The sequence below is a fragment of the Oncorhynchus keta genome, chromosome 23 (genome assembly GCF_023373465.1).
Source record: "Oncorhynchus keta strain PuntledgeMale-10-30-2019 chromosome 23, Oket_V2, whole genome shotgun sequence".
Lineage (NCBI taxonomy): Eukaryota > Metazoa > Chordata > Actinopteri > Salmoniformes > Salmonidae > Oncorhynchus > Oncorhynchus keta.
In genome coordinates, this window is record NC_068443.1 from 39,679,813 (window position 1) to 39,706,939 (window position 27,127).

General features: G+C 42.1%; 1 protein-coding gene across 1 annotated transcript in view; it reads left to right on the forward strand.

Moving 5' to 3' along the window:
* The window catches only part of LOC118401632 (collagen alpha-5(IV) chain-like), a 62,080-nt gene extending 35,223 nt beyond the window's left edge, over positions 1 to 26,857 (forward strand). Inside the window, exons 24-52 of the mRNA XM_052477202.1 lie at positions 394 to 464; positions 1,451 to 1,639; positions 4,136 to 4,310; positions 7,907 to 7,999; positions 8,288 to 8,395; positions 8,535 to 8,629; positions 8,799 to 8,949; positions 9,201 to 9,317; positions 11,967 to 12,131; positions 14,695 to 14,781; positions 14,950 to 15,084; positions 15,387 to 15,485; positions 18,151 to 18,246; positions 18,470 to 18,609; positions 18,797 to 18,923; positions 19,038 to 19,118; positions 19,249 to 19,347; positions 19,465 to 19,512; positions 19,703 to 19,876; positions 20,314 to 20,444; positions 20,596 to 20,668; positions 21,253 to 21,327; positions 21,530 to 21,655; positions 21,897 to 21,992; positions 22,087 to 22,296; positions 23,156 to 23,333; positions 23,550 to 23,664; positions 24,293 to 24,465; positions 25,006 to 26,857. Coding sequence (XP_052333162.1) covers positions 394 to 464; positions 1,451 to 1,639; positions 4,136 to 4,310; positions 7,907 to 7,999; positions 8,288 to 8,395; positions 8,535 to 8,629; positions 8,799 to 8,949; positions 9,201 to 9,317; positions 11,967 to 12,131; positions 14,695 to 14,781; positions 14,950 to 15,084; positions 15,387 to 15,485; positions 18,151 to 18,246; positions 18,470 to 18,609; positions 18,797 to 18,923; positions 19,038 to 19,118; positions 19,249 to 19,347; positions 19,465 to 19,512; positions 19,703 to 19,876; positions 20,314 to 20,444; positions 20,596 to 20,668; positions 21,253 to 21,327; positions 21,530 to 21,655; positions 21,897 to 21,992; positions 22,087 to 22,296; positions 23,156 to 23,333; positions 23,550 to 23,664; positions 24,293 to 24,465; positions 25,006 to 25,087 — 3,509 coding nt within the window. The 3' untranslated portion in view covers positions 25,088 to 26,857. The remainder of the gene's footprint in view (positions 1 to 393; positions 465 to 1,450; positions 1,640 to 4,135; positions 4,311 to 7,906; positions 8,000 to 8,287; positions 8,396 to 8,534; positions 8,630 to 8,798; positions 8,950 to 9,200; positions 9,318 to 11,966; positions 12,132 to 14,694; positions 14,782 to 14,949; positions 15,085 to 15,386; positions 15,486 to 18,150; positions 18,247 to 18,469; positions 18,610 to 18,796; positions 18,924 to 19,037; positions 19,119 to 19,248; positions 19,348 to 19,464; positions 19,513 to 19,702; positions 19,877 to 20,313; positions 20,445 to 20,595; positions 20,669 to 21,252; positions 21,328 to 21,529; positions 21,656 to 21,896; positions 21,993 to 22,086; positions 22,297 to 23,155; positions 23,334 to 23,549; positions 23,665 to 24,292; positions 24,466 to 25,005) is intronic.
* The last annotated feature ends 270 nt before the right edge of the window (positions 26,858 to 27,127 follow it).

Sequence of the window (27,127 nt, forward strand, 5' to 3'; positions counted from 1 at the left end):
TTTACTTGGCTCATCGCGCTCTAGTGACCCCTTGTGGCAGGCCGGGCGCATGCAGGCTGACCTCGGTCGTCAGGCGAAAGTCTTTCCTCCAACACATTGGTGCGGTTGGCTTCCTGGTTAAGCAGGCGGGTGTAAAGAAGCGCGGTTTGGCGGGTCATGTTTCGCAGGATGCATGACTCAACCCCTGCCCCCTCCGAGCCCGTTGGGGAGTTGCAGCGATGAGACAAGATTGAAATTGAGGAGAAAAAGGGGGTAAAATACATACACAAAACATTTTTATTGTGTAGAACAAAACTGATTGTCTGTCACATAGAACGGGGGATAGTGTCAGCTCTTCATTATATTTCTACCTGTAACAATCAGAGTCCATTTGAATACACCCTCGTCTCACAGGCTTTAATGCAGGACCAGGGCCCAAAGGAGAGCCAGGATTCAAAGGCCCATCAGGACCACCTGGTCAACCGGTAAGACTACCTACATAATTACTCCACTATACAGATACTGAATGCTATTATATTTTACCTTGCAACGTCACTGTGACACTGCATGGGGTTATAGTTATATTATTTCCATAGTGACACCTCTTCCTTTGTAGAGTAGCTTAGATCAGTGGTTCCCAAACTTTTTTGAACTGTTACACTTCCCCATAAATGTATGTATTGCCCGCCATCTCATCGGATCTATACTGCAAATTATCTATTTTCTGTGACAAACATTTTTAATAGATGAAATATGGTTTCTTTGAAATATAGTTTGCATAGTTCCTTACTTAAGATTATTCATTTTTTGTGTACCCCTTATAAGAGCATCCCGCAATTCTCGCCAGAAAGAAAGAAGCTCCAGTAAAATAGGTCTTTAGTTTTGAAAGGTTTTGAGCTAGAGACCAGTGGTTTTATGCGTTGTAAAGGTGCAACCATGGGCTCAAAGCCAAATACTCAGTTTTTTTCTATAGCAAATCTGTCTGTGGTACAAGTAAGCCTAATTAGACTTGCCTGTGGTAATGATTCTCACAAGCAAAAAATTATACAAATGACTTTTCTCGTGATGCGCGCACCTCAAATGATACAAATGTAACAGCCTGAGCGAATTGGACTTGAAACAACGATACAGGTGTAACCATGTGCCATTCAATTTATTGTCTGAGCGGCACTGGTGCTCCCAATTCAAAATGCCATGTCCATTCCACAGGTCCCATTTCTAAGTGTTCAAAAATATGATCAAGATTACGAAATGCCACAGCACACCGGTTGAAAACCACTGGTTCAGACCTTGTATCCATGTTGTTGGTAGGATACCATATCATTGGTGTTGCTTGGGTACTGTATCCATGGTGCTGCTGGTATACAGTATCCATGGTGTTGCTAGGATACTGTATCTATGGTATTGCTGCAATAATTTATTGAAGGCTTCTGGGTTACCGTAACCATGACAACTCCTGTCTGTCTTACAGGGTCCCCACGGCCCCTCAGGTGTTCCAGGGCCCCCGGGGATGAAGGGAAATCCAGGTTCCCACAACCACCGCGGGATAAAGGGAGAGAAAGGATCCCCAGGACTAGCTGGCAGATCGGGGAAGGATGGAAATCATGGGAACACTGGCTTCCCTGGACGCAAGGGCCAACGAGGCCCCAAGGGTGATCCGGTGAGGATTTTCAATAGCTACTTTTTTTCTGAAATGCAAATTATTTGAATGCATTTTTAGGTTCTTTAAACTTAAGTAAATTTGTAATTTGGGTGTACTGTCCCTTTAAAGGGGGACTGAGCTTACTGATTTGGTCTTGATGTTTAGCATGCTCATTAAGAAATGCTAGCGGACATGACTGAAGCCAAACGTAAATTATCTTGGGAGTGTGGTTTGGGGGTGTGGTTTCATGTGGGAAAAAAAAGGCTAATGGAGAGGAAAGCGAAGCTTGCTCTGCTATGGAGAAAAGTTTTGAAGTTGAAGACTTCTCCTGTCGTGGAATATTCTAATCAAGTGAGAGAGACTTTCTCATTTCTTCAAACAATCATCTTTATTTAATATTGATTAATTATTGCAACGATGAAGCTGGTCGACCGCACACTCTTAAGTGTGTTGCAGAGAGTTTAACCTCACCGACAATCCTGGTTCTTACAGTGCCTTGCGAAAGTATTCAAAGTTTAAAGCCGGATTTGGATACAAAAAAAAATCCCAAGCTTTAAACATCCCAAGGAGCACTGTGCAAGCGATAATATTGAAATGGAAGGAGTATCAGACCACTGAAAATCTACCAAGACCTGGCCATCCCACTAAACTTTCAGCTCATACAAGGAGAAGACTGATCAGAGATGCAGCCAAGAGGCCCATGATCACTCTGGATGAACTGCAGAGATCTACAGCTGAGGTTTGGAGACTCTGTCCATAGGACAACAATCAGTGGTATATTGCACAAATCTGGCCTTTATGGAAGAGTGGCAAGAAGAAAGCCATTTCTTAAAGATATAAAAATAAAGTGTTGTTTAAAGTTTGCCACAAGCCACCTGGGAGACACGCCAAACATGGGGAAGAAGGTGCTCTGGTCAGATGAAACTAAAATATAACTTTTTGTCAACAATGCAAAACGTTATGTTTGGCGTAAAAGCAACACAGCCCATCACCCTGAACACACCATCCCCACTGTCAAACATGGTGGTGGCAGCATCATGGTTTGGGCCTGCTTTTCTTCAGCAGGGACAGGGAAGATGGTTAAAATTGATGGGAAGTTGGATGGAGCCAAATACAGGACCATTCTGGAAGAAAACCTGATGGAGTCTGCAAAAGACCTGAGACTGGGACGGAGATTTGTCTTCCAACAAGACAATGATCCAAAACATAAAGATCTACAAAATATACAATGGAATGGTTCAAAAATAAACATATCCAGGTGTTAGAATGGCCAAGTCAAAGTCCAGACCTGAATCCAATCAAGAATCTATGGAAAGAACTGAAAACTGCTGTTCACAAATGCTCTCCATCCAACCTCACTGAGCTCGAGCTGTTTTGCAAGGAGGAATGGGAAAAAAATTCAGTCTCTCGATGTGCAAAACTGATAGAGACATACCCCAAGCGACTTACAGCTGTAATCGCAGCAAAAGGTGGCGCTACAAAGTATTAACTTAAGGGGGCTGAATAATTTTGCACGGCCAATTTTTCAGTTTTTGATTTGTTAAAAAAGTATGAAATATCCAATAAATGTTGTTCCACTTCATGATTGTGTCCCACTTGTTGTTGATTCTTCAAAAAAAAATACAGTTTTATATCTTTATGTTTGAAGCCTGAAATGTGGCAAAAGGTCGCAAAGTTCAAGGGGGCCGAATACTTTCGCAAGGCACTGTATATAAACTCAGCAAAAAAAGAAACATCCTCTCACTATCAACTGTGTTAATTTTCAGCAAACTTAACATGTGTGAATATTTTTATGAACCTAGCAAGATTCAACAACTGAGACATAAACTGAACAAATTCCACAGACATGTGGCTAACATGAATTGAATAATGTGTCTCTGAACGAAGGGGGGCCAAAAGTAACAGTGTGGCCACCAGCTGCATTAAGTACTGCAGTGCATCTCCTCCTCATGGACTGCACCAGATTTGCTGTGAGATGTTACCACACTCTTCCACCAAGTCACCTGCAAGTTCCCGGACAATTCTGCGGGGAATGGCCCCAGTCCTCACCCTCCTATCCAACAGGTCCCAGACGTGCTCAATGGGATTAAGATCCGGGCTCTTCGGTGCCTAGATTATTATATAAGTGTGTGCGTAATTATATATGCTTTATAAAGAGAATAGATTCAGGCCAGTGACACCGTTACTATGAAACTGCCACCCTTTTCCATCTGTTTGACTTGAAATCAAAGCTTTTGCTAATGCCCAATTTTTTTTTTCATGGGAAAATGGTTGAAAAATGTATCTATGCCTTAATTTCCCAAAAATATAGTCTTTAGCTTTCATTTGAAGCCCAATTTGACATTTTCCAATGAACTTTACATTTTGGTGCTAATGGGTCCTTTTACATGGAAATTACACTTTATGAATGTTCAACATGTGTTACTGTGAAGCAGTAATGTTATGCCAACTAATGTTTTGTGAAGAACTGATGTTTGATGATGGACTGAGGTTATAGTCTGTCCCCTCTGCCAGTACTATGGGCCACCGGTTCTGAAGGGAGATGTTGGTGTCCCAGGCCCTCCCGGACCACAGGGAAACCAAGGACCAGATGGGTTGCCAGGTCCAGTAGGCATAGGACCTCTTGGCCACCCAGGATCCAAAGGCAATAGTGGGGTACCAGGTCTACCTGGCATAGCTGGCTACCCAGGTAAAGCAAAACACATACTTGCATGCACACACCACCTCTCATTGAAGCCATGAAGTACCCCAGAAGACCGGGGTACTTACTGCAAGCTGTTGTTTTTTCGAAAATAGAATCCTCCCCTATAGTCAATGTGAAAATTGCAATCTTCTTGGGCAATATTTGTGTAAATAAACAACAAATGTGAAGACAATCATGGAAACAATAATTACTTATATTACACCAGAACAGTCAGAAGTTTACATACACTTAGGGTGGAGTCATTAAAACTTGTTTTCAACCACTCCACAAATTTCTTGTTAATTAACAAACTATAGTTTTGGCAAGTCAGTTAGGACATCTACATTGTGCATGCCACAGGTAATTTTTCCAATAATTGTTTACAGACAGATTAATAAACTTATAATTCACTGTATCACTATTCCAGTTGGTCAGAAATGTACATACACTAAGTTAACTGCCTTTAAACAGAATGGAAAATTCCAGAAAATTCTATCAAGGCTTTAGAAGCTTTTAATTGACATCATTTGAGTCAATTGGAGGTTTACCTGTGGATGTATTTCAAGGCCTAGCTTCAAACTCATCATGGGAAAATCAAAAGAAATCAGCCAAGACCACAAGTCTGGTTCATCCTTGGGAGCAATTTCCAAACGCCTGTTGGTACCACGTTCATCAATAACAAACAATAGTACGCAAGTATAAACACCATGGGACCACGCAGCCGTCATACCGCGACGCGTTCTGTCTTCTAGAGATGAACATACTTTGGGGAAAAAAGTGCAAATCAATCCCAAATCAACAGCAAAGGACTTTGTGAAGATGCTGGAGGAAACAGGTACAAAAGTGTCTATATCCACAGTAAAACAAGTCCTATATCGACATAACCTGAAAGGCCGCTCAGCAAGGAAGAAGCCACTGCTCCAAACCCGCCATAAAAGAATCCAGATTACGATTTGCAACTGCACATGGGGACCAAGATCATACTTTTGGAGAAATGTCCTCTAGTCTGATGAAACAAAAATAGAACTGTTTGGCCATCATGACAAGCGTTATGTCTGGAGGAAAAAGAGGGAGCCTTGCAAGCCGAAAAACACCATCCCAACCTTGAAGCACGGGGTGGCAGCATCATGTTGTGGGGGTGCTTTGCTGCAGGAGGACTGGTGAACACTAAATAGATGGCATCATGAGGCGGGAAAATGATGTATATATATTGAAGCCACATCTCAAGACATCAGTCAGGAAGTTAAAGCTTTAATAAAGCTTGGTCGCAAATGGGTCTTCCAAATGGACAATGACCCCAAGCATACTTTCAAAGTTGTGGCAAAATGTCTTAACCTCTGGGATATTCGGGACGTGGTAGCGTCCCACCTCAACAACAGCAAGTGAAAGTGAAGGGCACCAAATTCAAAACAACAGAAATCTCATAATTAAAATTCCTCAAGCATACAAATATTTATAACTAAGATAAACTTCTCGTTAATCCAGCCACAGTGTCTGATTTCAAAAAGGCTTTACGGCGAATGATTTGATGGTCTTCATCAGGTGACACTCATAGGACTTCATGTTAAACAATACATGTATGTTTTGTTCGATAAAGTTCATATTTATATCCAAAAATCTGAGTTTATATCGGCATGTTATGTTCTGTAGTTCCAAAACATCCGGTGATTTTGAGAGCCACATCAATTTACAGAAATACTCAATCTAATTGCTGATGTAAATACAATTGTTATACATGGAACTTTAGATAAACTTCTCCTTAATGCAACTGCTGTGTCAGATTTCAAAAAAAGCTTTACCGAAAAAGCACACCATGAAATAATAATAATAATAATAATAATAATAATCTTGAAATAATCTGAGTACAGTGCTCAGACAACAAAACAGCCAAACAGAAATCCGCCATGTTGTGCAGTCAACAGAAGTCAGAAATAGCATTAGAAATATTCACTTACCTTTGATGATCTTCATCAGAATGCACTCCCAGGAATCCCAGTTCCACGATAAATGTTTGATTTGTTCGATAAAGTCCATCATTTATGTCAAAATACCTCCTTTTTGTTTGCGCGTTTAGTACACAATCCAAACTCACGACCCGCAGGCAAGTCCAAGCGAAAGTTCAGACTAAAAGTTATATTACAGTTCGTAGAAACATGTCAAACGAAGTATAGAATCAATCTTTAGGATGTTTTTATTATAAATCTTCAATAATGTTCCAACCGGAGAATTCCTTTGTCTGTAGAACTGCAATGGAACGCAAGCTAACTCTCAGGTGAACGCGCGTGGTCAGCTCATGGCACTCTGCCAGACATCTGACTCATTCAGCTCCCATTCCCCCCTCCTTCACAGTAGAAGCCTCAAACAAGGTTCTAAAGACTTTTGACATCTAGTGGAAGCCATAGGAAGTGCAATATGACGCCATAGACACTGTATATTTGATAGGCAATGACTTGAAAAACCACAAACCTCAGATTTCCCACTTCCTGGTTGGATTTTTATCTCAGGTTTTTGCCTGCCAAAGGAGTTATGTTGTACTCACAGACATCATTCAAACAGTTTTAGAGACTTCAGAGTGTTTTCTATCCAAATGTACTAATTATATGCATATTCTAGCTTTTATGGCTGAGTAGCAGGCAGTTTACTCTGGGCACCTTTTTATCCAAGCTACCCAATACTGCCCCCAGTCTCAAAGAAGTTAAGGACAACAAAGTCAAGATATTGGAGTGGCCATCACAAAGCCCTGACCTCAATCCCATAGAAAATCTGTGGGCAGAACTGAAAAAGCATGTGCGAGCTAGGAGGCCTACAAACCTGACTCAGTTACACCAGATCTGTCAGTAGGAATGGGCCAAAATCCACTCAATTTATTGTGGGAAGCTTGTGGAAGTCTACCCGAAATGAATCATTTAAAGGCAATGCTACCATATACTAATTGAGTGTATGTAAATGTCTGACTTACTGGGAATGTGATGAAAGAAATACAAGCTGAAATAAATCATTCTCTCTACTATTATTCTGACATTTCACATTCATAAAAATAAAGTGGTGATCCTAACAGGCCTAAGACTTTTACAAAGATTAAATGTCAGAAATTGTGGAAAAACTGAGTTTAAATATATTTGGCTAAGATGTATGTAAACTTCCAATTTCAACTGTATGTCCTTAAAAAAAAAAATTGCAGGATAATTTAGTGGCTAATAGCAGCAGCTTGCAGTAGAGGTCGACCAACTTGAGATATTCAATGAGGGGGCAACATAGTGCTAGCCTGCAACGTCGCTTCCTGGAGTAGCTCAAACGCATGTTATGTCTTGAAAATCTCCCCCATGAGACGCCATCTTAGTCACTAAAATCGACTTACTTGGCTTCAAATGCGCTATTGAGTCTTTGTATAGGAATGAATGGTGTCACGGGATCTATGGTTTTGACCATTCATATACAGTCCATGGCTCACACATACACTTGTACCACATTTGAGCCTCCTTTGCATACATTATACTCTTTAATTGTGTATGTGTCTATGATGACTGTCTTCCTGATAATTGCCCCTATTTATGCTGATGGTCTGACCCAATGTCCCCCCCCCCCCTCTCTATCCCCACCAGGTCGGAAAGGTGAGCCCAGCAAAAGAGTGGCTTACCAGGGAGTCCCAGGCCCACCAGGACAGACGGGCCTGCCTGGGTTACAGGGCCCCCCAGGTGAGCAACCAAAAAGGGTCCCTAACCACAGCATGAGAGGGGTGGCTGGAAGTCTATACTACGCTGAGCTTGGTGGCATTTCCAAACCGATATGCTTTGTTACAACAGTTAAACGGAGCAAATCATCTTTGGTTCCAGGCTAGAACTGAAATGTCACCAAATTCCATGTTGTGTGGAGCCAAATTGAAGTTTTGCTTTTAGTAGCTTTACTGCCATTAGCACCTGACAAAGACCATTATGGTCAAAACATGATAGGAAATAATCATTGAGTTGAGTTTGTCCACACAGGTCCTCGTGGTAGTGTTGGTTTACATGGACTACATGGTTACCAGGGGGAGAAAGGAGACAGTGGTGGATTCTCCACGCTGGGAGGACGAGGACCCACTGGCACGAAAGGTGAGTCATGCCTACATCTCTTTTAAATATATATTTTACATTGTCTTCATGTTTTTTCCAAAATGTTACATCCAGTTACTTGTGGATGTATGTGTGTGTGCATTTGTTAGTAGGACTTGTGTTGCTGTCTGTCTCCTAGGTGACAAAGGGCACCCGGGACCCCCAGGTACCTCTGGAAGCGGCTACCCTGGACAACCCGGCACACTGGGAATCCCTGGGGTTCCAGGGTCAAAGGTCAGTACTGAACACCAAACCTGCCATGTTTGTCTGTCAATCTATGTCTGTCATTACCCATCCATCCATCCACCCACCATTCCATCCTTTCATCCATCTAGCCTTCAAAATTCCCTCAGTCGTTCCATCCATCCCGCTAACCATTATGCATCCTTCCATCTACTTTCAGGGTGATGTTGGGTTTGGGGCCCCAGCTCCAGTCGGCCCTAATGGTTTCCAAGGTGGTGTTGGGGCCCGGGGACCTCCAGGAGACCCAGGGCTACTGGGACGACCAGGGAATCCAGGACCAATAGGCCTCAATGGGTCACCAGGCCCCAAAGGTACTTACTGTACACACAGATGGACACAGAGATAGGACAGGGCAGACAAGACTCAGACACGGGATGGTCATGGGACACACACACACAGATACAGACGTGGGACACACCCACATTTTGCTAACCCCATTTCTATCACACACTTCACTTAAGCTCTCTGAACGAATTCATCCACACTCAACAGCATACACACAGATGCATTTACATACTGGTGCATATACTCCCAAAGCAGTTATGGCCTTGTCTGTTTGTAGGAAGTAAAGGTGGGGTAGGTTCCCAAGGACCACCTGGTTACGCACATACTAACTGTACAGGAGCCACAACCGGACCACCTGGTCTGCCAGGACCAGCAGGCAGACCCGGACCTCCAGGTGAGCCCATGGAGCCTGCTTATGTCCTCACACCATGTCAGAAAGTACATATTTCTTCAAGGCATTTCACTCAGTTTCTTTGATTCTTGATTTTTCTTATGTGGCTTCTTCAAGGTTGTCTTCTCTCTTCCTTCTCTTTCACGTGCACCATGTGATTTCAACATGGATAATTGGGTAATATTTGGTTGAGACATTGATCAATCAGATTACAATCTATATTCACCCATTCAAAAAGACAGCCACAAGATAGTTGAATTTCCACTGTGTTATCACTATGCTTTCAAACATCTAAAAGCACCACCAAATTACAATGGGGAAACAATGTCAGATTTTTGGTAAAATTGTTACCCAAATGTCTATAACTGCGATATCACTGTGCTGGAATTTTTTATAATAATGTCTGTGCTTTTCTAATAACTCATTTCTGTGTCCTATTCATGTGCTTTTCTATGAACCGTTTTTTTTTGTGATCATGCAAGTGACTGACTGTACAAATCCTCACTATCAGTAGCTGGCAGTACGCCCAGACCTTTGTTTTAAGAACAAAAGATATCTCAGTGTCAAGGTCTCAGCTTAGAGACAAGAAGACTCGGGAGGTATTGGTCTGTCACATGTTATGAAACAAAATAGTAATGATGAATTAATTATGCTAAATCCTGTAAATATAACTTGTCTGTGTATAGCTGTATATAAGACAACTGCTGGGACTGCCCCAGCAGAGCTCCTGATTGATAATAATAATAATAAATAATAATATATGCCATTTAGCAGACGCTTTTATCCAAAGCGACTTACAGTCATGTGTGCATACATTCTACGTATGGGTGGTCCCGGGAATCGAACCCACTACCCTGGCGTTACAAGCGCCATGCTCTACCAACTGAGCTACAGAAGGACCACTGATTGACGTGTACTATGGTGCATTGAGTTGGTTGGAACCTCTCCAGCGCGCTGATAATAAAGGATGATTCATTTAAGATTGAATCGAGTGTCCCTGGTGGTAATTTCCACGACATGGTGCTGCGATGACCTATACATGCCATTTCGAACATTCACACTTTATATGATTACATCAGAAGAAATGTATAGCTAGTGACCTTAAAATGAGTAACACATCCATGGTCACATTTTAAGGTTTAATGTTACATTAGTGTGTTTGATAGCCTTAACTTTAGGCTGGTCCCTATACTATAAAAGTAATATTGAATTGTGTTTGGTTGACAAACGCAAATAAATATGATTATTTAACTGAGATTTATCTACTGCTTGGATAGTTCCACCTGTGCCACTGACTAATTCATTCCAGTGTCTCTACAAATTAATAATTGATATGTTGGATTTTCCATCTCAACCAAAACTCTGTTAAAAAAATAGGATCAAATAACATTTTAAATGCACTTTGTATTTAGTCCTATACTTTAACTTAGATTTTTGGTTGAGAGGGAGACATGTAATCCAACATCATTTATTCATTGTAGACTAAATGGAATTAAAGCCAGACTAAATCAGCGGCACAGATGAAACTATCCAAGCAGAAGAAACATCTCCTTCAAATGTTGATATCTGGTTGTATTTACAACCAAACGTAATTCTATCACGAATCAAAGTAGGACCCAGATACAGACTGTCGAAGTAACAATATTTAATGTTCCAACAGGGACAAGCAGAAGACAGGTCAAGGCAGGCAGAGGTTGGTAATCCAGAGGAAGGCAGAGGTACAGGTCGGCGGTCAGGTTCAGGGTCGGGGGCAGGCGGAGTGGTCAGGCAGGTGGGCACAGAGACCAGAAAACATGCAAGGGTCAAAACCAGGAGGACTAGCAAAGAGAAATAGAAAGCAGGAGCAAGGGAAAAACGCTGGTAGACTTGAAAACAGGCAAGATGAACTGGCCCAGAGAGACAGGAAACACAGGGATGAATACACTGGGGAAAACAACCGACACCAGGAGGGGGTGGAGACAATAACGAGACGGGTGAAACAGATCAGGGCGTGACAAATTCAACATCACTACATTTAAAATCAACCAGAGCTTGACATCCTAGTCCTATTGTATTGTCTATTTGTAGTTGAATTGAAACAATAGCTGTTGATGACTGCAAATGCTATATAGCATCAAATGCTATAATAGCTAAATAGCATCATTGATGAAAAGGGTGATCAAGTATGGTTACATTTAATTTGTTCTGTTAAAGCTACCCTTTGGAATGACTTCAATAGCAACAGTAAATCTGTTTTTAAGTAGCGATCTCGCAACAATCATTCTCACAATAGAACGTTGGTAATAGTCATTGACAAATATCATAATTTAGCAGGGCTAGACTGGATTAAAAACCTGGATATGAGACCAAAGGGTGCCCAGACTATAGTTTTTTGTTTGTTTTTTTGATAGTGGAAATAACGTTGAAGATCTGACATTGTTTTAAAAGTACAAATTCAACATTTTTTATTCATGGTTTTTCTATGCTTAAATTTGGTTAGCATAATGACAATCCTGTGGTTGAAATTTCACCCTCAAAACAGCAGTTTATGTTGATTACTTTTTAAAATCCACTGTCTATTCCATGTAGATTCCACGTCACAATAAATACGTTGTCAAATTACATTGTTTGGCTCTCATCCACTAATCGACCACTGTCCCTCCCCTCACCCAGGTTTAAATGGACAGACGGGTGCGCTTGGGGCCCCTGGCGCTCCAGGTTTTGGACGTTCAGGCCCGGCTGGTGACCCTGGGCCCCCTGGGGTCTCCGGACCCGGAGTGCAGGGACTAGATGGACAGAAGGGAGGCAGAGGGAGAGATGGGTTAACAGGCACACCAGGTACATTAACAGAACGGACACATTCAACACATTGATAACACTTCAAAGCTAACAGATATAATGTGCTAAGATGTGTTATAAGCATGTATGAGCATTTATATTATACTGTCTTATTATATGGATGAGCAAAGTTACAGTGGTCTCAAATGAAAGAATGTTCTTGTCTATGTATTGTCTGTCCCTGTTTGTAGTATGTGTCTGATGCATCCCCATAGGCCTAATAGGAAATGCACCTAGGGGACAAATGTGTCTGGTTCCAGGATCCTAGGCTTGTTGTAATGTTTTGACAAAAACTGTTCTTTACATTTTATAAAAGTACATTTGGAGCTTCAAAATGGTATATCATACACTGCAATTTGAGAAAGTAATGGGAAAGTAATGCTGCTTTGAAAATGTAAAAACGGGTTTACCAACTTTTGAGATAAAATGTTTTATAAACTGAACAAAAATATAAACGCAACATGCAATAATTTCAAAGATTTTTACTGACTTACAGTTCATATATGGAAATCAGTCAATTGAAATAAATTCCTTAGGCCCTAGTCTATGGATTTCACATGACTGGGAATACAGATATGCATCTGTTGGCTCACAAAGGTAGGGGCGTGGATCAGAAAACCAGTCAGTATCTGGTGTGATCACCATTTGCCTCACACAGCTCGGCATATCTCCTTTGCATAGGGTTTATCAGGCTGCTGATTTGTGGCCTGTGGAATGTTGTCCCAATCCTCTTCAATGGCTGTGTAAAATTGCTGGATGTTGGTGGGAACTGGAACACGCTGTCGTACAGCATCCTAAACATGCTCAATGGGTGACATGTCTGTTGAGGCTGCAGGCCAGGGAAGAACTGGGAAATGTTCAGCTTCCAAGAAATTTGTACAGATCCTTGCGAAATGGGGCTGTGCATTATCATACTGAAACACGAGGTGATGGCGGCAGATGAATGGCACGACAATGGCCCTCAGGATCTCATCACGTTATCTCTGTGCATTCTAATTGACATCGATAAAATGCAATTGTGTTCATTGTCCGTAGCTTATGCCTGCCCATGCATAACCCCACCACCATGGGGCAATCTGTTCACAAGGTTGGCATCAGCCAACCGCTCACCCACACGATGCCATACACGCTGTCTGCCATCTGCCCGGTACAGTTGAAACCGGGATTCATCCATGAAGAGCACACTTCTCCAGTGTGCCAGCGGCCGTCGAAGGTGAGCATTTGCCCACTGAAAGTCCTGAGGTGGTCCTGAGCTAGCGTGGTTACACGTGTTCTGCGGATGTGAGGCCGGTTTGACGTACGGCCAAATTCTTTAAAACTACATTGGAAGCGGTTTATGGCAGTGAAATGAACATGGCATTTTCTGGTAACAGCTCTGGCGGACATTCCTGCAGTCAGCATGCCAATTGTGTGCTCCCTCAAAACTTGAGAAATCTGTGGCATTGTGTTGTGTGGCAAAACTGCTAGTTTTAGAGTGGCCCCTTACTGTCCCCAGCACAAGGGCTCCTGAGTGGTTTAGTGGTCTAAGGCACTGCATCTCAGTGCTAGAGGTGTAACTACAGACACCCTGGTTCGAATTCAGGCTGTATCACATCCGGCCGTGATTGGGAGTCCCATAGGGCGGCGCACAATTGGCCCAGCGTCGTCTGGGTTGGCTGGTGTTGGCTGTCATTGTAAATAAGTATTTGTTCTTGCCTAGTTAAAGGTTCAATTTAGAAAAATACACACCTTTCAGGTGGATTATCTTGGCAAAGGAGAAGTGGCCACTAACAGGGATGTAAACAAAATTGGAGAAATAATATTTTTGTGCATATGGAACATTTCTGGGATCTTTTATTTCGGCTCATGAAACATGGGACCAACAGTGTTGCATTTAGATTTTTGCTCTGTGTATGAGGCGACAGTACAGAATGTCACCTTTTCATTTAAGGGTATTTTCATATATATCTGTTTTACCTTTTAGAAATGAAAGCATTTTATGTATCTAGTACCCCTATTTGAAGGTGTGAAATTCACTTATAGTGTATTAGAGCAGTCAAAAGTTTAGTATTTGGTCCGGTATTCCTAGCACGCAATGATTACATCAAGCTTGTGACTCTTCAAACTTGTTGGATTCATTTGTAGTTTGTTTTGGTTGTTTCAGATTATGTTGTGTTGGCGAATAGAAATGAATGGTAAATCATTTATTGTATATCACTTTTATTGTAAATAAGAATAGAGTATGTTTCTGAGTGCTTCTACATTAATATGGTTGCCACCATGATCAAGGATAATCATTAATTAATTGTGAATAATGATGAGGGACAAAGTTAGAGGCATAAATATCAATCACCAAAAAGCATTTTTTTTAAATAATCAAACAGCCCTCCTGTGAAGTATTATCTAGTGTCAAACGCATAGAATTCTGTTACCAGTCACACAAATGTTTTGATTAAATGTAATCTGCAAAGACATTGAGTGTTCCAGTGTCATTACATTTAGTTAGTCTAATGCCTCACAGGGACCTAGGTAATTGATTTTTTACTACTAACGTAGCTGATGCAGTGTATGTTACCTACCACAGGTCCTCGAGGTGATCCTGGACTGGATGGAAGATCTGGATCGGGCCCTGATGGATTCCCTGGATCTGGAGGACAACCCGGCCCCAGAGGTGACACATATGTACAGACAAGCCTTACACACATGGGCATGCGCTCACACAGACACACACACTCACAAGTACCATATATACAGTAAAACACAATGACGATAAAGGTGATGATGACGATACTGATATACAGTATAAATAAGGATTATTATGCTGTGTGTTTTTGGGCAGGGTCGGATGGCCGTGATGGGGATAAAGGCCATAGAGGTGTACCAGGCCCTGTGGGGGACAAAGGAACCACAGGTCCTTCTGGACCAGCACCTATCACAGACTTATATGGGCTCCCAGGGGACCCTGGAAAGCTTGGTGAGCACCATAGAGACTATGCGATGAATTCAATCAAACCCACAATTCAGTATTTACGCAGTTTGTGTAAAAAGCTACTACTACTACTACTACTACTACTACTACTACTACTACTAATACTGAGGTATACTCAGCTCACCGGTACAGTGGGCAGATGTTTCCAGTTGTCAGAGTGCAAATACACAAGGACACTGTGCAAAAAAAAGACTATGACAGGTTCCATTTGAATCACGGACCAAACAATGTAATCAAATATTGTGAGTAATATGGTAATTTAATGTGGATTATCTGTTGTACAATAGGTCTGCTTGGTTTTCCTGGTGCAAGAGGAGACCCTGGATATCCTGGACCAAAAGGCATTGATGGGAGGGATGGTGACCCAGGAAAACATGGGCCTATAGGTGTGTGTGTGTGCGCACGTGCAAAAAGGACATTTCCTGCTTTGTGGTGGTGACTGTTTTGATTGGGTTATTTTGCCTAAAAACCATACCTATATATACACTACCATTCAAAAGTTTGGGGTCACTTAGAAATGTCCTTGTTTTTGAAAGAAAAACAATATTTTTTGTCCATTAAATAACATCAAATTGATCAGAAATACAGTGTAGACATTGTTAATATGGAATATCTACATAGGCGTACAGAGACCCATTATCAGCAACCATCACTCCTGTGTTCCAATGGCACGTTGTGTTAGCTAATCCAAGTTTATAATTTTAAAAGAATAATTGATCATTAGAAAACCCATTTGCAATCATGTTAGCACAGCTGAAAACTGTTGTGCTGATTTAAAGAAGCAATAAAACTGGCCTTCTTTAGACTAGTTGAGTATCTGGAGCATCAGCATTTGTGGGTTCGATTACAGGCTCCAAATGGCCAGAAACAAAAAACTTCCTTCTGAAAGTTTTTGGCAGGTAGCCTAGTGGTGAGAGCGTTGGACTAGTAACAGAAAGGTTGCAAGATCGAATCCCCGAGCTGACAAGGTAATAATCTGTCGTTCTGCCCCTGAACAAGGCAGTTAACCCACTGTTCCTAGGCCGTCATTGAAAATAAGAATTTGTTCTTAACAGATTTGCCTAGTTACATAAAGGTAAAATTTTAAAAAACTTGTTAGTCTATTCTTGTTCTGCGAAATGAAGGCTATTCCATGCGAGAAATTGCCAAGAAACTGAGGATCTCGTGCAACACTGTGTACTACTCCCTTCACAGAACAGCACAAACTGGCCCTAACCAGAATAGAAAGAGGAGAGGGACAATAAGACAAGTACATTAGTGTGTCTAGTTTGAGAAACAGACGCCTCGCAAGTCCTCAACTGGCAGCTTCATTAAATAGTACCTGCAAAACATCAGTCTCAATGTCAACAGTGAAGAGGCAACTCCGGGATGCTGGCCTTCTAGGCAGAGTTCCTCTGTTCAGTGTCTGTGTTATTTTGCCCTTCTTTATATTTTCTTTTCATTCACCAGTCTGAGAATTGGCTTTTCTTTGCAACTCTGCCTAGAAGGCCAGCATCCCAGAGTTGCCTTTTCACTGTTGACATTGAGACTGGTGTTTTACAGGTGCTATTTAATGAAGCTGCCAGTTGAGGAAGAAGTCTTTTTATTCTGGTTAGAGCCCGTTTGTGCTGTTCTTTGAAGAGAGTAGTACACTGTATTGTACGAGATCTTCCGTTTCTTAGCAATTTCTCACATGGAATAGTCTTCATTTCTCAGAACAAGAATAGACTGACGAGTTTCAGAAGTGATTTATTTCTAGACATTTTGAGCCTGTACTCGAACCCACAAATGCTGATGCTCCAGATACTCAACTAGTCTAAAGAAGGCCAGTTGTATTGCTTCTTTAATCAGACAACAGTTTTCAGCTGTGCTAACATAATTGCAAAGGGTTTTCTAATGACCAATTAGCCTTTTAAAATGATAAACTTGGATTAGCTAACACAATGTTAGCACAATGTTAGCTAAAAAAAAGTCTGAAGGCTTATTTCCATTGTGATCCTCTTTGGCAAACAAGATGGCAGGTGGGCAAGATTGACATTGCACACGCTGTTCACACAATGTAATAAAAAAAGCACTAAATTAAAAATATATATAACATAATCAATAGTACAGCGGTGCCCAGAGGTAAAGCAAAGTTCAGCGTTACAGACATACACTCGACCTCCTGTATGTAGACTCAGCACAAGAAGCGGCACGCTATCAATCAAGGTAGTCACTATCGATCAAGGATAAAGTGGGAGTGGTAATTGTCCGGAACCTGATTTTCAGAAGACAGAACCATCAACAAAAGAGTTCACACAGAGTTCAGCTATACTATAATAGCTGAACTAATGCTAATGAACACACCGGAACCCTAAAGTACATGAACCGAGTTTAACCGGATACATTTCAGGGTTACATTATTTTTTTTTAATAATAATTTAAAATGAGCTTAATAATCTTAAGAATGACTTAAGACAAATAAATCACACTGCCGATACCAGTGGTAAAACATATTGATGATAGCAAATTCATAATAAATCCTATTCCAATCTGATAAGGCGATTATGCAGATGGTGCACTTTTTATGCTTTCTAGCAAAGCATTCCTCAATGCCCTGCAGAAGCCCTACCACCCATGGGCTATTAGGAACCACTGATACAGGGCAGCTTTCCAACCCTGTGGAGGTGGATGATGGGCTGAACAAACCCAGAGACACCACACACCTGTGTCGTCATTGTAACCAAATGCAGCTCATCCTAAGAATCATGGACATGCAAAACAAATAGAAGGATGACTGTGCAATGTGCACTTGACCCGCAAAAAAAATAGAAAAGGACATTCTCTAAATAAAATGTGTGTGCTTGCTTGTCTTGGAATATTTTTTTACTTGTTTAATAAATGTCAGTGGGGTTAAACAACATGTGCAGTGGAAGTGGTAATGACTGCAGTAGTCATTCAATTGGTAGTGACTTCAGCAGGAGCAGTAATAGCAGTAACTGTTTTAGTATGCTTTATAGCAAGAGTATGTCAGATTTCTAGAGTTACATTTTAAAATGTATAACAAGGACACTAATGACGTGTGTATGTTAGGTCCCCCAGGTGATCGTGGAGCCGATGACCTATATTCAGTAGGAGGACCAGGCCAATCTGGACCCAGGGGAGATATTGGGAGCATGGGTTTACCGGGTAACTAACACACAGGCACACAGTGACACACACACTCACAGATGTGCACGCACACAAACACTCCCTCACACACACAATCACAACAAAAAGTATTCTTGTATGCTTGGCATACTGCATCGCATACCAGCTTATGATATCATACTGAAAATGGTTCAAATGAATTAAAGGCCAATTGATTATGTTCTTACTGTTCTTATTGAGTTGTGTTGATGTAATCTCTTAGGTCCCCATGGAATAAAGGGAGTTCTGGGTTACCATGGAGGCCTGGGACAAGACGGTAGACCCGGTCCATACGGGCCTAAAGGAACTAAAGGAGAGCCCAGTTATGCTCAACCAGGCAGCATAGGACCACCTGGACAAAAGGTGTGTTCAACAAACAGAACCACAGTCTATTACCAGCAATTTAAATCACTGCCAGTGCAACACAACACTGTAAAACTACAGATACCATTTAAAAACCAAGGTGACTGTTACCTGGCTCTGATAACATCCTTCTCTCTCTCTGTCTCTTTTTGTCTTTCTCTCTCCCTTCCCTCCGCCTTCTCTTTAGGGCGAGCCAGGCTTGTGTAACAGCCATGGTTCCAAGGGAGAGAGAGGCTCTCCTGGTTGCGCAGGTCATCCAGGCTCCCAAGGGCCCACTGGAGCTAAAGGAGACCCAGGACATGATGGACATCATGGTTACTACCACTGAAATACTAGTAATGATTTAGTTAACTAGTTGTGAACTAGTTATGATAGATGATTATGAGGATATTGTTTTCTTTCTTTCCATCTTTCTTTCTGTGATCTAGGACCCCTAGGTCCTGCAGGGCCACCAGGTATCGATGGTCCTCCAGGCCCCCCAGGACCCACTCCGTCATATGGAGCTCCAGGTCAGAACATCACTGAGGTTTATTCAGGAAATACTGTATATCAATGAAAATACAGTATGTGTATGTTTTTATGTCTCTATGACTTGTGTGTATATGTTTTTGAGGTGTCTGACCATATCCTCTTTCATAGGACAACCAGGGTTACCTGGCCCTCCTGGTCTCTGTGGTCCTAAAGGTAACCAGGGTCGCGATGGCATTCCTGGACCTGCTGGTCAGAAGGGAGAGACATGTAAGACAGACTCCTTGACTTCTACTTGCGTTGTGTTTATATCTACACTTCTTGCCCCATGCACATGTAATAATTTGACATTTTGTGGATATAATATATCTTCTGTGCTCTCTCTAGTGATTGTGGGGTCGACTCCTGGCCTACGTGGAGAGAATGGACAGCCAGGTGAGTCTCAGACTGATGACATCATTCCTATACCTTCAGACATGTACCACTGGCTCAACATTGGATTTGTTATTGGTGTTATTAATTAGAATTGGTTCTGTAATAAACTTGATTTAAGTTATTATCGGCTCCGTTCATGGCTAAAATTGATGCAATTGGCTAAAATGGTTTGTTTTCTGTTTCCCTATAGGTCCAAAGGGAGATGTGGGTTTTCCTGGGCCCACTGTTTTGGGGCCCCCAGGGTTTACTGGAGACCAAGGCATTGAAGGACCCCAAGGTCCTCGTGGTGAGCCAGGGCACCGAGCCGTTTGTCTCAAAGGGATGAAAGGAGACACTGGTCCTCATGGCAGACCTGGAAGCCCTGGTGAGGACGCACTGTTCTTTGTGGCTTTGAACACCAACTCTGTCACTGATTAGCTCTATACCTGAATCTAATTGAAACTGTGTCAGTTGTGCTGACACAAACTCTACCCTTGAATCAAATTCCATCTCTAATCCTTGACTCTGTAGGCCAGTACAGAGAATGAAGTGCTTCTTAGTCAATTACTAGGTTCAAACTCACTATGAACAACTGTCCCTGATTCACTAACACCATTAGTTAGTTTTAACTCACTCATTCAACCTCTTAAAACTCTTATTCCTCCTGACTAACCAAAACAAAATAGTTATGGCTTGGTAAGTCAAACTCTATCTCTGACTCTAACTCAACCTCTCCCTTATTCCCACCGGCCCTGAATGCTGCTCTACCAAAACATGCCTCTGACTGAAATTATGACACATTTAGGGTCTTTCTGTCTGCAGGGCGACGGGGTCCACGGGGACAGCCAGGGTCTGGAGGTTATGGATATAAAGGGGACAGGGGAGACACGGGCTCTCCAGGGGGCCGAGGCTTCGACGGGCCCAGAGGGGACCCAGGGCTTCCAGGGCCATGGGTGAGTCACTCCATTGAAGAGTACAAGACCAACTAAATGTTGTTTACGTTTTGGGATATCCCTTGAACGCTGGAAAATATAGGTGTTATAAGTAATTATATTTATAATTTGAAGTCTTGAATTATTGCTTGAATTGCTTTCTACGCCCTAGGGACCAAGAGCCATCCCTGGACCTCCAGGACCAATAGGTGACCCAGGTCACCCTGGACCCCCAGGATTCCCCGGTAATCTAATTACATCGACAACAATCCTCTCCATTGTAATTTTTTTTAACAAAAAAACAAATCTGTCATTACACCATAGTATTGAGTGTGGCCAGGAGTTTATCCTGACCATGAAGAACTCTGGGTTCTAGTTCTAGGGCAAAGAGTTGTCCCTAGTAAGGTCACATGCTCTGGAACAACTCCTGTGCATCCTGTTAATGTGACATGTGTTGTAGCCATCAAAATGTCATCCCTAGGTTTTTTAGTTATGACATGCTAGATAGTGTGTTATGTGTGTGTAGGAAATGTGTTTGGTTTGTTTCAATTGAGATATTTTGACCACAAGTCTGATACCACTATGATGACACCAAATGTGTTTGATGGATCATTTTGGCCTTCTTCTAATGCCTCTTAAGGGGAAAGTAATCCAAAAAGGAATTTGATTAAGTTAGTGTGTTTGGGTAATCCAAATGTTAAGTTACTGATTACAGTTTTGGACATGTGCTTGTAACTGTAAAGTATTACATTTCGAAAGTAACCTTACCCAACTGTGTGTGTGGTGCAGTTGTGGATTCAGTGTATCTTGATGAACTGTGTTGTTTTAGGTGAGACGGGTGATCATAGTTATAACCCCGGCACGAAAGGACCAAACGGGGCCAAAGGCCGGCCAGGACCACCAGGTCAATATTTAACACTCAACATTAAACACTAACAGCTCAAGATTTAACACTGAAATCTGTACATTTAACACTGAAAACCATTGGGTCAATATTCAATTCGTCAATGCATCCTAACTCTAAGCGGAATCTTGAGCAGAATTTATTCTCAAGTGGTTAGTCAAAACAAATCGAAGGTTGTTTTTTTTCTCATGCACATCTACAGGTCGTCCAGGGCTTGACGTGTCTGGACAAGTGAGATTCTATCAAGGGGATCCAGGCTCACTTGGTCACCCCGGGAAACAAGGACTTCCAGGTCCAAGTGGGCTGCCAGGACAGCCAGGATTTTCAGGTTCACTATCCTTTTATCATCTGCAACTACAAGCCACATGGTCAGCCCAACCGTGGTTCACTTCAACCAAATGTCATATTCTTTCTTACTAATGAAATAGTCTATGGGGAAGGAGTGAATTCAACCTATGCCATGTCTTAGCCTGTGGTGACCGGCATGCTAACATTAGCACAATAGCTCCTACTTTAGCTTTGGCTAACTAAGTTGCTTGCCAAAATCAAGTTTTCCCTCTCACTGCCAGGCCCCACGGGCCCGAAGGGTCAGCATGGACACAGCCCTCCAGGCCTGCCTGGGTTCCCTGGACGCAAGGGGGACAAGGGATCACCGGGACGGACAGGTATTTATATAAATGTGTGTGGCACTGATCCTGTTGAACATGAGGCGAACAGTTGGAAAACATGTATTTTATCTAAGTGTTTTTGCTCTGGCAGGGCCGGTGGGCTACCAGGGGTCTCCGGGACAGAAGGGTTCTCGTGGCCCGTGGGGCTCCAGCACGGCAGGCCTGGCTGACAGTTTCCTGCTTGCCCGACACAGCCAGACGATCAGAGTGCCTGACTGCCCCAGAGGTACCACCCTCATCTACTCTGGATACTCTCTGCTCTTCATCAATGGCAATGAGAGAGCCCACGGACAAGACCTAGGTAAACAGCATGGAGACACACATTAATACTAATGAGGCACACACACACACACACACACACACACACACACACACACACACACACACACACACACACACACACACACACACACACACACACACACACAACAACAAAAAACTCACCAAACGCAGAGCGGTTGTATTCATAGGTTGCACCTCCGTCACTCGGGCGCGTCATGCCATTGGTCTGAACGTTCTGGCCTCTACCAGCGGCACGACAGTGGTGCTCTAAAGTCATGATAAGCCCAGTCATTCTGGGCGCAGTGTCTAAATTACACTAAAGTGCCTGTAAATACAATGGCATTGCTAAAGTAGTCAAATATTTAGTAGGAAGCAGCATTATCATGTTATTAAATTTACTTTAGACGGATGACAATGTTGTCATTAGCTAGCAAAGTTTGTAAAAAAAAAAGCTAGCGATGCTAGGGATGACAAAAGGTTTTCCTACTAATTTTTTTGCCTCCTTTTGAATGTCTTTGTATTTACAAGCAAAGATTTTGATGAGATCTTCATTAGCGCTCATAGACGATGCATTGAGTAGATTGCTCAGTCGGGCATCAGTCCAAAATGAAAGCTCAAAACAATATTGTGATACATGCAACCCATGAATATGTGTAAGTTAGCAATATGGTGAAATTCTTACAAAGCATATCAAAAGGCAGTGTGGGGTTAATACCATATTGGTTAATACCTAGCGCATCCAATCATCTCAGATCTAGAGGGTACAGTTCGATTTGGGATTGAGCAAATTTTAGTTTCTAAAATTGTTAACTCGGCACTCTTACTTTTCCTGTTAATTTGACATTATCTCTCTTTGATGACCTCACCACTGCCCCCAGGCTCCTTGGGCAGCTGCTTACCACGTTTCTCCACCATGCCCTTCTTGTTCTGTGACACGGACAACACCTGTCGCTACGCCGCCCGCAACGACTACTCCTATTGGCTGTCGACGGAGAAGCCCATGCCGCGCAGCATGGACCTAATCAGAGGAGATGAGATAGGGAGCTACATCAGCAGGTACACAGCCCTGGGAGGAGGGACAGACACACACATGCATGCACGCAAGCAGTCACACGTGCGCAGTCACACATGCACGCTTACACACACACACACATACTTGCAGGCTAATAAAATACAGGGTCTCTACAGTTTGCACTCTTTATTTTGGAACACATTTTAACGTGTTGCACAGAAGTGACACTACGCTACACTTGTTGGTGGTGTGTGATTTAGGTGTTCAGTGTGTGAGGGCAGCTCCAATGCCATCGCCATCCACAGCCAGACCACCCAGACCCCAGACTGTCCTCGTGGCTGGGAATCCCTCTGGCCTGGATACTCCTTTGTCATGGTAACGACCTGCTCTGTATATTATATCGATATACTGTTTAATATCTGTACCTGCAGTGCCTTCAGAAAGTCTCCACACCACTTGACGTGTTCAACATTTTTGTTGTGCTACAGCCTGAATTCAAAACAGATTCAATCATTATTTTTCTCTCACCCATCTACACACTCACCCATAACACTCACCCATAATGACAAAGGGAAATCATATTTTTTTTTAATGTTTGCACATTTATTGAAAATGAAATACATCAATATACATTCGCAGAAATATTCACACCCCTGAGTCAATACTTTGTAGAAGCACCTGACGGCGATTACAGCTTTGAGTTGTCTTGGGTATCAGCTTTGCACATCTGGATTTGTGGTTGAATGATAATGATACGAATGATAATGCTGCAAATTAAACATCATAGTAGGAGCATAATGTTGCGCACTCCATTGTGACAATTCAAAACTCAATGTAGCTCACTCTTCCTTCTCTATACTTCTCTCCTCCTCACTTCTTCTGCCCCATCCTGCCCTTCACCGTGTCATCTCTTTCCTCTGTCCCTTCTCCTCATCTCTGCTTGTTTTCTATACTCCTCTCCTCCTTTCCATACCCCATTGCTCCTCATCTCTCTTCCTCCCAGCAAACGGGTGCGGGTGCTGAGGGGTCGGGGCAGCCGCTCGTCTCCCCAGGCTCGTGCCTGGAACACTTCCGCCAGGTCCCCTTCATCGAGTGCCATGGCCGGGGAACCTGCAACTACTTCCCAGATTCCTACAGCTACTGGCTGGCCTCGATCGACCCGAATCGCATGTTCAGGTTAGAATCATCACCTCAGAGATCGATTCAGTGTCTATACAATACGATCAGCGGTGTAGTAAAAAAAAAATGCATAGGAGATGTAGCGAGCGTTACTTTATTCACCGCGAACGGTGATTAGCGTTTAGCCACCAATTTTTTTTTAGCTATGCTTTTCAGTAGAGTGCTTTTTAGTCGTTCAGTTTTTATTGTTATTCTTTTGTTTTTTATCCTCTTATGTTTGTTGTGTAGTAAATATTTCTGTTTTTATTTTCATTGTTTTCATTCGTTTTTTCCTGTGAAGCAGGAAGCAGATTGTGTTGCTGTATAAATAAAGCTTGATTTGAATTATCAATATTTATGGCCACATACAGGGATGTTTTATTTTCAATGCCTGTACAGCATTGTCTTTTTATCAATTAGTTATTTATGTTTTGTGACAGTGTTTAGTATCATTCTAATACTTTTAGGGTAGTTTAGGTAATTCTGCTTCTACAGATTCTGTCTGGCCTTACCTATACACCACACTAAACTCCTCTTCTTTGATCTCCTCCCCTGCAGTAAGCCTGTGCCCCAGACTGTGAAGGGACGTCTTCTAGAGAATGTCATCAGTCGCTGCCGCGTCTGCAGGAAACCCTATTGAACATTGCCAGGGGCCGGAACAAGAGTTGGGTAAATTACCATCGGGAGGAGGGGCTAAGGAGATTGACTGACAGGTAGTGTAGATCAGTGGTCAGTAGCACTTTATTTTATGGTACTGTTTCCACTATTATTTAATAGAGGTTTATTTGCTTCAAGAATTCAAGAATGGTATTTTCTTCAAGATTCACCACACTTTGTAACTACCTGGTATTGAATGGTGCTTAGTAGTGCTTGTTTTAATGGGGGGATTATTATAATTTTTTTTAATCAATAAACGAACAACGAAATGTGACTACGTGGTGCACATGCACAAACACAAAACAATATCCCACAAACACAGGTGGGAAAAATAGCTACTTAAATATGATCCCCAATTAGAGACAACGATTACCAGCTGCCTCTAACTGGGAATCATACAAGACACCAACATAGAAAAAAAGTAACTATAACACAACATAGAAATATTAAACTAGAATAGCCCCTAGTCACGCCCTGACCTACTACACCATAGAGAAACAAGGGCTCTCTATGGTCAGGGCGTGACAGCCATGCATATGTTATTAATGTGAAATCACCATAACAATACCTTGTTCTTTTCTGTACTGTAAAATAAAGTGCTACCCTCACTCCGGGTCTTGAAGGGTACGGATGTGAAACGGTTTTAATCGTTTTTGTGCGTGATCACCTTGTCCTCAGCCATCAGCCATGTTTCTCAGGAACTGTGTGGTTAGAGTATGTCCGAAAGAACACCCCATTATAAAGACGTTACAATATGATTATTATCCCATCATTGTTAAAGTCCCATCAAAGTAACAGTTCATTTTACACTGACTGAGGCTGTACGCAGGGTAATACACTACCACCACAGGTCACCACATGGTGTCCAACAAACTTTGGTTCAAATGGCATTGGTTTTCTTTGAAAATACTTTAACTGAGAGTGGTAGAGCCTGCCTGGACTGCCAGGTGGCAGGGATTGCACTTTTGGGACTATTCCATTAGTTAGATTTTACCAGACAAGCTCAATTGAGTGTTTGGAAACGGTCTAATACTATTTTAACCCATGTCTGGTACCAAGTCCAACATACATGGCTGACCAGAGAGACTACTCATGACCTCCATACGGGGGTATTCAGACAGTAGCTTGGTTGGTGTGGTTAATGACACAGGAAATATACTTGCCTTCATAACACTGTCATTCAGACTGACATAAAATATGTAATTCAGACTGACATAGTTACAGTATGTCGTTAAAGCTAGAATCCTTAATTGAAACCATAACAAAGCGCTCACCCCAGTTCTGTTTTGGTAAAAAGTTGAGGGATGGGCCTGGATAAATGTAACCACTCTCAAATGAATAGACAGAGCTATGGATGCATCATTGATATCTAAATTATACTTTTAGCCATATTTTGACGCTATATACATTTCCACACTGTTGTAACCTTTCCAGTTCAAAAAGGTTCCTTAAGGAACCCCCGTGTACCTTTTCAAACCGGAACCTTTTTGTGATGGAACGGGTTCCATTTTTCCCCTTTTTAATAACGTACTGTAGAGGTGGTAGCCCATCAGAACATTGAAGCCGTGGCTTATTTGAAGTGTGGCTTTCAGGTAGTTCTTTCGGACCACCGGTTAGAGTAAATGTAATTCCTGTTCATGTTAAGTTTGTACACTGCAACAAAAAAAGTCCTTGAATATTTATGCATATTACATATTCTAATAATAATAGCATTGCTTATTTAGTATAGTAATAAAGTGGTAACTAACCCGCAGCTTGTGTTGGGGTTTGGCGTCTTTTTATTGTTTTCATGTGATGTTTTATCAACTGCACTCGATCGTCAGTGTTTAATCATAGCAATTCAGTTGTGGAAATGTTAAGTATATTTGCAAGCACACATAGACGCAGCTTTGACAATGCAAACAAGGGAAATGCGGTGGGATGCAGTGGTGATTGAAAGCAATGAGGAAGAAACTTCCCTTGCCGACTACTCTGCCAATCAATGCCCAATCCTTGAAGGGGAAAGTGGACGAGCTGACGGCTA